This window comes from Channa argus, chromosome 23 (genome assembly GCF_033026475.1).
Source record: "Channa argus isolate prfri chromosome 23, Channa argus male v1.0, whole genome shotgun sequence".
Classification (NCBI taxonomy): domain Eukaryota; kingdom Metazoa; phylum Chordata; class Actinopteri; order Anabantiformes; family Channidae; genus Channa; species Channa argus.
This window is the reverse complement of record NC_090219.1, coordinates 4869526-4883925: the sequence shown is the minus strand read 5'-3', so window position 1 is coordinate 4883925 and position 14400 is coordinate 4869526. Positions and strand designations below refer to the sequence as shown.

Sequence of the window (14400 nt, the reverse complement as noted above, 5' to 3'; positions counted from 1 at the left end):
ACATACACACTCAGATTGTAAAGTCTGGGTAATTTGAGCAAACGGGTGACGGCGGGGGAGGGGAGGGAAATAAAAAACCTCAGCAATCAGTTGGAGGTGTGGGAACAGAACGGAACTGAGACAGAAAAGACGCTAAGACACACGTGGAGGACCAAACGGAGTTTCACTTTGTAGACGAACTATTCAAGTAAAGCTGAAGTCATAAGGAGCAGCTCTCTGCAGCCTTTAGAAGAAGGCGTCCAACAATGCTGCCCGAAGAGCCAAATAGGTGACTGCGAAAGCAGAGAAAATACGCGCTTGTTCTCATCTCTCCACGTTAATTTAGGAAAAATAAGCCGTAAAGTGTGCATTCATGGAGAGAGGGGTCATGGAAAACCCCTGGAGGAGGAGGAGAACGCAGGCGATCAGATGGAAATTGTTGAGAAACTCTCTGCTGCTTTGTTTATTCACCGGTAAGTTTGTGTTTTAGCGTTTCAGAAATATTCTTCCACAGTTTCAAGCAGCTATATTCCTGTCATTCACCTTCAATTTAGTACTAACTCATGTTTACCTAAAGATTTGGCCCCTTCCAACTTTAGAAATACTGCTGCTTGAGGGGAAACGTGGTGAGAAGTCGGGGGAAATCTTCAAATGTCTTGTTATTCAGAGCACATCTTTACTCTAAGTAAGGAACAAGCAACTGTTAGAAGTGCTGCAAAGTTTAAATGTGAGTCGGGTCGGGACAGTGCTGTAGCGGGGGGCCTAGATGGTGGTGAGTATGTGAAAAGTGGTGGGAGGGGTGAAGGACATGGTGCCATTGTCTCCCAGCGTGTGGAGAGACAGGAGCCAGGACCTCCGAGGACCACCCAGAAAGAGCATATATGTGTGCTTCCCCATAATCATTTACAAAGAAATATCACTGCTTTTATGCAGGAATTTATTGTTATAATAATAATAATAATAATAATAATAATAATAATAATAATAATAATAATAATAATAATAAAAAGGTGTGTTGACTTTGGCCATAATTATAAAGTAAAGATGCGGTAAAACTTGCTTCAGGCAGTGAAAAACATGTTTCTCTTTGGTAATGTACTCTCAATTTAAGTTGTAAAGTCTTTGTCGCAAGTGTTTTCTCCACTGCAGTAATTAAAATAGCTGCACTTTGTTTTGTTTGCTTGGTTTTCTACCTGCATATGAACCCATTCCTGGAAATGTGCATATATGCCTACAGGCACATGTCATTTGAGTGTGAGTAATTGCTGAGAGAAAGCAGATCCTAAGCAACAAGGCACACAAGCACAGAGCTTGTTTTCTTTGCAGTGTCCTTGCAAAGAAAAGGACGCTGAATTGTGAAAGGGTCCAACCATGTTCTCGGCTGTGAAAAGCACAAAATCTTGCAGCTCAAAAGGGGAAAAAGCCTTCAGTTGAAAAAAGGCTTGTGTCACGGCAGCAGGTTGAGACGAGTACAGAGGCACAGATGTATGTATAGCGCTTTTGAATGTAGAGGTTTGGCCTGAGCAGGAAGGGAGGGGTGTAAATAAACCACTTTAAACGCTCACACAGACACGTGCGCACACACACAGTCATAGGCATACAATTAAACCTGCATGTCTGCTGTAGCACGAACAAGCATGGTTGATGTAACACTCATCATCCTGAGTCCCCCCCATGCAACATTACACACCTGTCATGCTGTATTCCAAACAACGTCCCACTCGAAAAGTAATTAATTCAGTAGCTGGATCACTGTGACTCATGATCCTCCATCGTGTGCAATTTTCACACTCTCTCTGAGCACACTTTTAAAGTAACCTCCAAACATCCATTGGCTCCTGAACAGCTCTCTGTGTTACTGTTAAAGGAGCACTCCAGCGATTTTAATATTTATTTACTTTATCAGATTTTCAAAAGATTTCAGTTTGAGAAATGAAAGCAGCAGAGGTAGTGATACTCTGACTTTGATTTTTCTAGTAGGAGTTAAGCGACCGCAAGTGCTGGCTCCTACACTTCTCATAAAGCACTTTAAATGCTTTTGAATACTTTCCATTATGTTTGCAGTCATAAAACCCAAGATAAGATGATTATGATGACATCATTTGTTTATTTTTTTTGTTTTCAGACTTTTCACCATTGAACATCTGAAACAATGGATTTTATATAGCTGAACATTGTTTTGATTGACTAATTTTTCTTTTCTGCTTAAGTCCCCTGAATGTAAGCATTGCAAATGTGTAATTGTTTTCAGATTGTGGCCTTTGGTCCTTCTTACAGCTAGCCGGCCATGTGGGCTGATTTGCTGCTTCAATCAGCCTGGACTTGGAAAAATAAATCAAGCATGTCCACTATTAACCCAGTGAAAAGCTGCATAGCACTTACATGGCAACAGTTGTTTGTTGCTATGTAATCTGTGTATTGTATTAGTGTATATATTCTGTGTGTAAATCTGCTCTGAGCACTTTTATCCATTTTGTTCTGAGCCCCTGCTTGACAACTTTAGAACAATTAGAACGCTTCCGGTTACTGCTGAGTCTTATTTAAATTACTGTGCTTGTATTTTATTTCCTGATGAAGTGCTTTTTAAAAGTCCTAAATGCAGTGATACGGGCTAGCAGGGGTGCGTTTTTATGTGTGCTTTTCCCCCCCCCCCCCCCCCCCCATATGCTCTACAGGTATTGATTTGCTTCTTTTTTAAAACAAGCAAATGCTTCTCCAACTGTTGGAAGTCTTAAAAAATTGACTGTCTTCACACCTTTTAAATTGCTCTTTGAAGTTATAAATGGAGGCTGCTAGTAGAGAGGTTACTTCATGAAAGGTTTCTTTATGACCCTAAGTTTTTTTTTTTCATTAAGGAAGAAGTTTATTATAATAAAGCTATTATAAAGACTTCTTGACTTAAAATCGAAGTGACGTGCACATTTTTTTCTTATAACCCTATTCCTCTAAATAGTGTTATTTTATTATCTATTATTTCACTGTAAAGCTTATTGTGTTTTTTGTAAGGATGTTCTTACAGGTTTCATTTATGGATATGGATTTCCCCTCTCAGTTCTTCCCCCCTCCAGCACTTTTAAGAATTCTGACATCTGGTTCCAAAATTTAACATCCTACATTAGGGGATTTTCTAAGACTGTGCGCTTGTGTGTTGCAGGTAGGAGTGAAGCCGAGTGTGAGGGCTGTATAGAGTATTGCTGTGATGGCTCGCCACCTTTCTGCTGCTCCTACTATGCCTATGTGGGGGACGTCCTCTCGTAAGTTAACGCAGAGATTTGGGGCAAATCAAGACCAAACTGATAATCTGTAATGTTCTTATTTTCTCTGTGCTAAACTACAACTTCACGTAAATGAATTAATTCACACAATATTACCACAGGTAAAAGTATCTATAACCAGAGCTGAAGTAAATTACCAACTAGACCTGCAAATAAGTAATTGGGCCAAAGCAAACAGCCACTGTGATACCTGTTTATGTGTGGGTAGGCGGTGATGCTGTGCTGCAAGATTCACTGAAATAATGTGTGTATATATACGCTATGTAAAATTGTTTTTGTTTTTAAATCTGATCGCACAAAGTGTTTTTTATTGACAAAACCACTATCTCACACATTCATGAAACTAAAATAGTGACTGATTCAAGCTCTCAACACAGCTGCCCAGGCATTACAAGGCTTTGTTTGCAGAAAGCTTGAATTACTTCTGAAAAATTGCCATTCTAAACTCTGCTTTTCTCAGACACAGCAGTGTAAATAAAAAAACATTTGTTGTTTGATTGCTAACTGGAAGTAATATTTTTGCGATCAGCAAAACACTCTTAGCAGATAGTTATGTTTTCCAGCCACCATTAATCTCAGAAAGCTTTGTGGTCTTTTATGCATCTTTGCCAGAATTTAGGAAAAGTGCCTGACCACACCAGTTCTCAGAGTTTTAGAACTTGTGCAAAGACAAAATCTAACATACCAGCTGTCTAACTAGACCATTTCACCTTTGTCCCATTTAATTCCAAACAGCTGCTTTGACCTACTTCTCATACTCATTGTAAACTCTTGTTTTATTTTTTGTTTTTGAATACATATTAATGTGTTTAAACTCTTGTTGCAAAATTATTAGTGCAAAGTGTTAAATCACTTTGAAATTTACTGCTCCTGAAAACAGCCAGATCTGAATCTAACATGCTGACTAACGCTGACTATGAAGACGTAACAAACCTGTTGATGACAGCTTTTCTATTTTATAGTGCCAATTCACAGACTCCTCTTCAGTGCAACACACCACACACCACAATCCCCACACACATGCCGTCACTGTCACACACTGACACACATACACACAACACACCACACAACTGAGTTACATCAGATGCTGCAGTCAATCTCCATGGCAGCAACACTGGGAAATATTGGTAGCATGTTTGAGACAGCTACCTCCTCTCATACATGACTGAGACTCACTGTGTGTGTGTGTGTGTGTGTGTGTGTGTGCGTTGCAGTGGCACTGCCATCTCTGGTATCGTTTTTGGCGTGGTGTTTCTGATGGGGGCGGTGGCAGCCCTGTTCCTGTGCGTGTGTATGTGCATGAAGAACGGGAGAGGTGCAAGAGTCGGCGTGTTCAGCACCTCCTACATCAACACTGTGACCCAGGGCTACCCAGGTGCGTCTGCAAGCTCACCCACTTTAGTATTTAGGGTTTTGTTGACCCTTAACATTTTATTACTGACATAATAAGCAGTGTTAAATAATTATTAATACAGCATTAGCTGCAACTTATAAACCCATTAAACCCATTGGGCGAAACATTTGCTTAATTTTAAGGTGTAGTAACCTCTCAAGAAATGGTTGCCTATAAATATATTGGTCACTCTTTAAGGATAAACATTATCAAAAACATTTCAGATTTTTTTTTCATATTATTTAATAAACACTTATATTATTTTATTAAAAGTGGATCAAATGTAAAGGTGGCACCAATATATCACACATTTTTTTTTTACCTAGAAGACTTTTCATGTTAATCAGCTTTAGATTGTGTGACTTCAGAAAGTGTTAACTTATTTATTAATGCCTTTTATGATGAGTAACAGTATCCCTTTACACTCATTCAATAGTGAAACCTCATCTCCTGACCTCAGGCTACCAAAACTAAAGGGAAAACAGCAGAATAGTAAAACAGAAGAGGTTGAGAAGATGGCTAACTGGTATCACCAAAAGAATGCCTTCAAATATTTTCAAGTGAAACATTAGTCCCATTCAGGCATTTTGAAGTGCACAAACACACCTAATTTCTCTGACCTTTACATACTCGTCCTAATTAAAACTATTTGTCCCTCAATCTGATGGATCCATGGCTGGTAAAACTGTTCTTTCTTAAAGGTAGGAAATGATGACAACTTTTTTGGTTTGCTTTTTTTTCTGTGGCTTATTATTTATTAATCATGTTTCATTCTCCTCTGTATTGCCTTCATGGTACAGTAGACCGCCACTTTTCACTGTACCCTGCAGCTCTGATCATGTCTCATAAAAACGACACTCAAATAGAAAAAGCAGTGCAGTAACATGAATGTATATGTATGTTTTGTATACTGACAAAATGTGAGCTTATTTTTGTTACCATAAGAAATGAGTTCATCAGTATACCTGTATGATTTTTAAATTAAGTTTCATTTACATTTATATGCCATAAAGAGAAAATATCTATATTTTATCTCTCATCTTGCAAAACACCTTCTCTCCCCTTCAAAACTGTTTTAGGTAGCAGTGGATGTTCAATGCAGAACTACCCTGTAACTCATAAATTCAGTTATTAATAATAGTGTCATAAATGTAAGCTGATGCAACCCCTCAATTTAGAGGGGGATTTGATTCACTCCATTCATCTTTCCTTTTATCTCTGCTCTTTTGATCTTTCAATGAATAATGCAAGTTCCCTGGTGAGATAGAGGCATTGTGGTGAACAAAATTACTCTTTGTTGCCAATTTTCTTAAGCCTTAATTTCAAACTGCTTCCTTCAATGTGCAGTTTCACCATTCAGCTACTAGAGGTCACAATGGTCCTATAATTTTTTTGCAAATTGGGAACAGGTATCCTAGGCTGACGTGGGTGTTATTCTTCTAACAACACCAAAAATACGGGCACTTTGTTATTATGCAAAAAATCAATGTTAGAAGACAGATGTAATATTACCTTTGTTTCCATTTTATGACCTCAGGTCCTCCACCTCCATACACGTACGACTATGAGATGTACCCCCCTGTGCTGCATCCCCCACCCTACACTCCAACTCAGCCTCAGCCAGCCAACTACTCTCCTCCCCCCCCTTACCCTGGCTGTACCCGCAAGTGAATCCCCACTCTACAGATCATCCACCAACCACCTCGAAGGAAACCCATGACCTGGATGTCCAGAGCTGGAGATGCATCATTATTTGGGTTAAAGACAATGATAGGGACCCATAAAAATCTCTACATTAAAAAAAACAAAAACCAGTTCAATGATCAGCAGGAGTCTTGACCACATGATGGGGGAAATCAGAATTTAACAAGCTGTTAGTCAGGACGCCCAGAGTACGACTCAACACATCCACATTCTAACAGACTTCACCGGTTGGTAGCCTGCAGCTGGTACTTTTTTTTTCCCCACTAGTAACCAATATTCTTATCTGTCGCTCCCTGTGCACATCAAAGGCAGTGTGCTGCTTTGATGAAGGTGAAGACCACATTTGTCATCACAGGGAGGAAAAGTCTTTCCAGGACACAATGTAGACTTTGCTTTTATGGACAAATGGAAAAGTATCTTTTTCCTCTTCAAAATCTTTAAAGATTTATGATGGTAACTGAGCTGGAGGTTTATGTTAAAAGCTGTTAAACAAGTCAGGTCTGGACCTGTCATGTACAAAGACTTGAATAGATAAGTGACTTGAATGTCATGGATAACTTGAAATGATGGGATTGCTGTTGATAAAACTGGCTTTTTATCGCCTGTACTTGAAACAAATGTTGGGGTGGGGACAAATGTGGGGTAATATGTTCTGTTCAACAAGTAGATTCTTCTTAAATGGAAAACCTTTTGAGAGTATTGAAAATAATGAAGTATTCATAATTTTAAATGCAGTTTTAGGCTGAAAATGTATAATTGAAAGGGAGTTAAACTGCTATGATACATTCATATGATGGAAACAATTGAACGGTATTGGGTAAAAAGTGTTTCCTTTCGATGGCTGTGTGGGAAATTAAAATGTTTTTTTTTTTAAGTATAAAAATTGTCCAGTTACTTATATAAATAATGGTTATATGTGTGCATTCTTTGTTTAATTTTCTCAATCGATGAAAGGGTGCTTATGCATGAACAGGAGTCAGTATGGTCACTCTGAGCAGCTTTCAGCTCCACTGTACCATATACAGCAGAATATAATAATCTGCGTGCAGGGTTGGTAGAAGCACGTTTACTTGAGTATTGGGTTTGTGTATTTTTCCGCCATTTTAAACATTTTGATTACGCAAAGGTACCAAGCAGATTAGTTATTCGAATTCCAGTAAGAAAACACTGTCTATGGCCACAATAATGACGGTAGCGGTAATTACGGCAAGAATGTACAACGATTATATATTTAAGGATCAAAGATCACTGCTGGTAAAGGTAGAGTTTATTTTAACCAGTTTATCTGCTGACAGGTGGTTTGGCTATAGTTAATAATTTTATTTAAAAAATACTTTATATAATAAAAACAAAAAAACAACACACACACAAAAAAAAAAACCAAAGTGGTATTAAAGTTTTGGCTGATCGGTGTAGGTTGCGTGCGTGTCAAAGAGTTGTGTACATAAGAGGGGAAAAGTGTGTGTGTGTGTGTGTGTGTGTGTGTGTGTGTGTGTGTGTGTATGTGTATCCAGCTCCAGCTCCGTGTGGTCAGGTGATCCGGCGCCGAGCAGCTGTGCAGCCTCAGTTTCGCTCCCCATCAGACAACGGGAGGCACCGGCGCTGAATACACACCGCTTCTCACCCGACGAAAGCGTTGAAAGCGTTTGGTGAAACGCTGTCTTTAGGAGCGTTGTGTCCGTGAAACAACATGGTGGACCGAGTACCTTTTCTGCTGCTTGTTGTAGCGGCGTCGGCTCTGGCTGCCGAGGTAAGACAATCTCGGTTTTTGTGTGAGAATGTGTAGTATTTTCCACCATATTGTTGCTCTCAGAGGTATTAAGCTAGCTAGTTAGCGACAACAACACCGGAAGCTTTGCGCCGTACTTTCAGAGCTAAAGCGTTGCCAACGTTCGACATGGTGAGCAAGAACATTAAAGCCAGTTAAGACATTTTTTTAAAGTAAATTATTATTCTTACAAAGAACTACAATTTTTTGAGACGTTTCTTATTCTGCCTGTGGTATTTATATAGTCACTTTCCCACTCTTAAGTATAAACGATTTAGGTCTGTTGCTGTAATGATGTGATATTACTTGATGAAAATGTTATCCTAATGAAATCTTCAATATTTCTGTTGGTACTTAAATACATTGGACACCGTGTACTGGAATAGAATTTTGTTTTAGCCATTGACTTCTCGTTTTATAGTGAAAGAGCTAACCGGAAGCTTAGTTGCAAAATCTCTGGGTTGTGATTGAATAGTGTATTACTGATCCACAGAATACACACTGTTGAGTACTTTACTTAACCAGAAAATAATTGTTTAGTCTTTATAGTTGGCTTCGTTCTCATTGATTTCACCAAGGGCGGTCATTATTAATATAACCACGTATTGAGGTTAAATACGCATATGTCCCGATGCTCCGCAATTCCTTCTCCCTATTGCACTATGGTAACTGATTTACAGAAACTGTGACAATGGGGAAAATGTCCGACAACCATGATTTAAAGCTGCATTCATAATGTGCCAATGTCTTCGTTAAGTTAAAAGAAAAGCAAGTTGCTTCGCCTAAGTGTTATTTAAAATGTCACAAGTAACAAGATTTGTCAACAAATAATTTAACCAACCTCATAGAAAAATACGTATATGGCTCTACAGACTGCTGCTGCGAAGCGGTTATTTACTGGTCATTTTGGACTAAATAAATGTTTTAAAACTCATTACAGTGAATAAATTCTACACGTATTGTTTCATATTTGATATCCCGATGGCTAATTTAAAGGGAGTGGGCGTGTTTTGGGAATGAAAATAAGTCCCTAAGGCACATTGTTCTGTCAAACACAACACGTAACACTTGACGTCTTTCTCCGATTTAAACAAAAGAAACGCACAGACGAAGATGTCGGTGACCACGGGAAACAAACCTTTTTAACGCGCGCCCACATATTTCAGGCAGAGAATAGAGAAGTAAGATGGCGGCGGTGCACTGCAGCATTTATAGAGGGTCAGGAATCTGGGAAGCCAACGGAGCATTGTTATCACTATCTCTGGCTTTTTTTCAAATTAATCTTAGAATTTGGTGGACTGATAAATGTAATGGAAACACAGTCGGTCTTTAATAACACCGAACAATTGAATGTGGTCTCACAAAGTCACTGCTCATCAGAATATCGCTTTTGGATTATATGCTGTAAAAAATATCATTGTAACATGGGCTGTAGGTTGCTCAGGCCCTTTGATAACTGGCCACAGAAATGTGTAAAAAAATAAAATAAAATAAAAAAAGGTATTTAATCTGCTTTACTTTTATTACAAAAAGATGTGTTGAGACTCATGACATCATTTTAATACTATGAAGCAGTACTGGTTTAGATTCCTCTTTTTAATGTAGACTACTAAAACTTAGTTTTGGCAGATTACACAAAACAACTGAGTCACTGAGTAATATGGGATTTTTCCTCAAACAGATTTAGTGTCACACTACTAATGTGTAATTATTTTCAGTGTGACCCGGTGTGAAATTACACATTCCTACAACCACCAGTTTCCACATTGATGTGACACCTACAATTGTGGGTGAGGAACAGCTGCACTTCAGAGTTCAGTGGGACCTCTGGTTGCAACCAATTATACCTTTTATGAATAATAAAGGTTGATAATAAGTCTTCACCACAGTGCATGAGTCTTGGCCATTGTACTTCCTCTAGCTATTTTGTTTTTGCCCTCTTGGCTGTATGAGGACAGCTTATGAGAAGGTTTTTCTTCAGATGAATCTAATGAAATATAGCAGCTGACCTTCATTGTTTCCTGCATGTAGCCTATAATCACAGTACTTGGAATGAATAGCTTGGGCTGCACATCAAGCAAACCCTCACCTTTGTTCCTAAACCATTGCTTATATTGCCAAGACAATCTTTACCCTCTCAGTTCTGAACTTACATAATAAGCAAGGTTTTTGAACAATTAAATGCTAAAATGTGATAGTTGTTAAAAATTTAATGATACCGGCAAGATTAAATCAGACTTGAAAATAAGATGTTGCAAGGTTTTTGATCTGGTTAGGTCTTGTTTATAGCCTTCATTACGTCCCAATGTGCAAACACAACACACTCACAGATTTCTAAACACAGCTCTAGGAAGCTGCTTTTCCTAACAGGCTCATCCTATAGACACACACAATGCCAGCTTGGGAGTTAGATGCCAACCTTAGTGTATTTGTAAATCTTTGGGAAATGGCTCTTGGATGGGTGCAGACAGTCTGTTTATGTGCGTACCGCAGTCTTTCAGCCTGGGGCGGTCAAGCCCTCTCCCCTTATTAGTGAGCGTTAATGCCATTATGCCTGTTGGCACTGCCAGTGTTTCTCTCTGGCACCTTCTCTGCTGCTCACGCTGCAGTTTCTCTTGAAAGAGAAACTGATGCAAATGTATCTCTGTTCTTTCCATTTTCTCTCTTTTTATTGTGCACACTTTTACCTGGCTGGCCTGTATATATGCTTGAGTTTGTAATTTTGCAGAAAGCCTTTTGAAAACTCCCAGAAAATGACCCAGGACTAGAAAAGCTACAAGATCAGTGTGAGACTAAAAACTAAAAACAATTAAGATGTTAATACAGGCATACAGACTGCTTTCAGATGCTAATTTACATTTGCTCCAAATATTAAGTCTGTATTTAGACCTGTCTCACTTTCCTTCACCAAACAGTGGGCATTCTTATTTTTTATTCTTATTATCCTTTCTCTCCAATTTTCTTTTAATTCTTCATGTCCAACAAGTGGTGCTCATGAAATATTAGTAGGCTGTAACAATTTTTTGTTGAAGCACGTACGTTGTCTAGCTTGGTTAAGTCAACTACCATAAAGATGCCACAGCTTTTCAAATTAATGTCCCCTGCTGCATACCCCTCTGTTTGTCCTGCAGAAAAGAATTCCTGACCTTTTGATACTGTTGTTTCTGTTGTCATGGTCCCTGGCATGACACTGATGCACGTGTTGTCTTTTGGAAAAGCCTCTTCATAGCTTGTCTTCCCTGTCCACCTAATGAATCAGAGACAACTGAGTGTCTCTGGTATTGATGTAAATTAGCTGTTCCTTAACATTAAACAGGATTTCACGTTATTTTCTTCCTTTTTGTATTCTCTTTTTTTATTTTTTACAATGCCCTGAGTCTCTATTTGTGTGTTTGTATATCCATCTAAAAGCTATACGAGTAATAGTGCGGATTTATTTATTTTTACAAACCACTCCATTGCTGAAAGGCCAGAAGGTTTGCTTAGATTGAGCAAGGATCTGATAGTGTCAGAATAAGTCTGAGAACAGACTTTCTTTTGTTGACCTAGGAGAAGACTGATTTGTGTGGAGACATTTGTTTTTTAAGTTTCTCCACTCCTTTGCAAACTGCAACTAAAAAAGTGCTTATTGAGCAAGACATGCAGATGCAACTGTTTTAAGAAGTATTTCCAGTAGTTTCTGTGACGTTGATATCAGAATTTTTTGTTTAGGGAACCTTCTTCATTGCCAAGACATAAATTGAATTATACAATTTGTTTATATAATCTTGGGAAAATAGAGTTGCAGGTTAGTTGTTTGAAAGGTCTCTTGAACATCAGTTTATGACCATCTCATAATTAGCTCTATTAGGTCAAACATATGTGCAACCCTAGCTTTATTGCTTGCTAGTCTTCAGGGAACATGACATTCTCACTCCCACTCATATTAGAGCGAATCTCCCACCAGGCAGCACCATTCATCACCATTGGACCGTTGTTTCCATCTGTAAATATCAGCAGTGTGGCATGAAGACACACTCTTCATTTCACTGCTGCTGAGTAAGCAGCTGTTGGTACAAAATCTGAATAATAAGCCGAGAAAAAAGTTGCCCTGACCTGTGCAATTACTCAGCAGCAGCACAGGCTACATCCAGCTCTCACTTCATCAGTGAGGAAGCTGCAGATGCTTATACACACGAAGCCTCAATCTGGAAGCATGTCAATGCTTTTGCTTGTCAAGGCGTCAGTGCCGCAGTGCTTTTACTGTCACATTTCTATCGTGAGTGCGATATGTCGCAGCCATGCTGTGTTGCAGCGTCTGTTTGTTTGTGTGACTGACCTTCCACTGATATATATATATATATATATATATATATATATATATATAAAACTGAACAAGGCCATTGGATATGAATTTTAATCAAGGATTTGGTCAAGTGAGCACAACATAAATCAATGTGTGATGATGAGTTGGTTTATTAAATTTCAGTGAAATTTCAGTGTGTATATCTAAATTCATATCAATTTGACAAACAAATGGTTCTAGAATCAGTTTATTTTAATATATCATGTATGTGTTGGTCATGCCGGGGACTTGGAAGCGTTTGATTTTGTAGTGCAGACTTGTACCCTCTGTTGAATCCCAAACTGAAGTTGTGCTTAACCAAATACCCCAGTTCTCATTTCTAAGACAGCAACCTATGAGAGATCCCACCTCCACCTTTGTTACAGATTGTTTTGACATTTATTTTGGGTCGGTGCATTAAAGGCTAGATAAAGGTCTAGATATACATCAGAGAAACCAAAGTCCCAAAGTGCCATTCCATATATTTGGGACTTATGGCCTTAAAAAGATAGAGTTAAGTTGTTTAGAAAATGCTTGTCTGAATGTCTTAATAACTTGGGGGATAAGATGCATATCATGTAGCTGGAACATCCTGAGTAGTAATTTCTAGAGGAGTTGTTGTAAGAAATGTATTTTAAAATTAATTAAATTGTATAAATAGAAATATTTCTGGACTTTCTGTTGTTTGATTATGAATTGAGTTATTTTAAAACTAGAAGAATCTGACATTTTTAAAATGTAAAATCTAAATTTAAGCTATTAACAAACAGAATGTTTCTATTATAGATAAAATAATCACTCTAGACAAAAACAACCTTCTGTTTTGAAGGTGATACTCCTTCTTTCACAGCAATGACCTCACCCTTTTGTCCTCTCATTTGGCTCATCCCATGTCTCACCATCCTGGGTGATCAGGGTTGCCATAGCAGTAGAGTCTTCCCCAGGTGCCAGGTGGACTATAATTAAGCCGCTGTGTGTTATTCCAGTTCCTTCCTTTCTCCCTCCCTTTAGCTTTTCCACCAAAAAGCCTATGTCATTCATACAGTATGTTACTGATCTCAGCTTGGAATTCACATTTTAGAGGGTTTATGAAACTAGTACCTCTTCAAATCTGGTGGCACACCATCAATTGTAGATGACAAGACCTCTTGGAGTCCAAGTGTGAAATTGGAACTTGTTTTTCAAATGTCAAGTTTTGTGTGTGTGTGTGTGTGGGTGGGTACACATGAGACGGGTGAGATGGAGACTTGCATCAAAAAGTGGACGTGTATTTCTGAATGTAGCCTACTATTTCTGGATCTGTTTCCTGTTTGGTCTTCATGAAAGAAGTGGACTTCCTTTATTTGTACAGTCTCTGTGTGTGTGTGTGTGTGTGTGTGTGTTTGTGTGTGTGTAAACCATTATGAAGGGAAACTCTTCATGTTGGAAGTCTATGTACAGCAGGGAACCTCAGTTCCCTTAAATTTCCATTTGGACTATGCGAAATTGAAATTTCTAGTCTCATAATAATAGTGATATAATTTCAGAATGACCACTTTAGTAGATAGTCAGTCATTTCATTTATACATCATGGTTAACTTTTAGGGCCTTGTTAGCCTGTGTACAGGTGGTGCTTGTAACCATCTATGACAACTCGAAATATGCACACCCATCAGCACCGCACCCACTGGGAACACAATTCTAAGTAGGACAAAGCTGTGTGTTTTGCAACATTTGTGCCTGATCTAGATTATCAAAACCATGTTTCGATAAAATCCTGTTGTGCAAGGTAGATGCTATTGTCTTATGATTTTGTGTTGATATACACATCTAAACAGTTTCTTACTGAAAAGGCTCCAACATGCAGAGTATTTTACTGTTTCTTTTTTGTTTTGTTTTAGTATATTTCTTTTTATTATTTCTTTTTTGTTTTCTTGAAATTCTACCATGAGTGCATTGTAGAATGTTATGGAATTTT

The 14400-nt window shown here is 38.4% G+C and overlaps 2 protein-coding genes across 4 annotated transcripts in view; both read left to right on the top strand.

Annotated features, from left to right (window-relative positions):
* On the top strand, positions 1-7274 carry cyyr1 (cysteine/tyrosine-rich 1). Of its 2 annotated transcripts, XR_010912200.1 has the most exons (5): positions 1-452; positions 3134-3233; positions 4469-4629; positions 5084-5348; positions 6185-6315. XR_010912200.1 is itself a non-coding variant. In XM_067493068.1 (4 exons), the coding sequence occupies exons 1-4, from the start codon at positions 353-355 to the stop codon at positions 6316-6318; spliced, it is 495 nt and encodes a 164-aa protein (XP_067349169.1). In that variant the 5' UTR covers positions 24-352; the 3' UTR covers positions 6319-7274. The 2 variants fall into 2 exon arrangements, 1 of the variants encoding a protein (XP_067349169.1); XM_067493068.1 differs by lacking the exon at positions 5084-5348 and having other exon boundaries at positions 24-452; positions 6185-7274.
* Positions 7275-7908: 634 nt separating this feature from the next.
* The window catches only part of appa (amyloid beta (A4) precursor protein a), a 30113-nt gene continuing 23621 nt past the window's right edge, over positions 7909-14400 (top strand). The window contains exon 1 of one of the 2 annotated variants that reach the window (XM_067493066.1): positions 7909-8101. In XM_067493066.1, coding sequence (XP_067349167.1) covers positions 8042-8101 — 60 coding nt within the window. In that variant the 5' untranslated portion in view covers positions 7909-8041. The remainder of the gene's footprint in view (positions 8102-14400) is intronic. The other variant, XM_067493067.1, reaches the window with a different exon arrangement.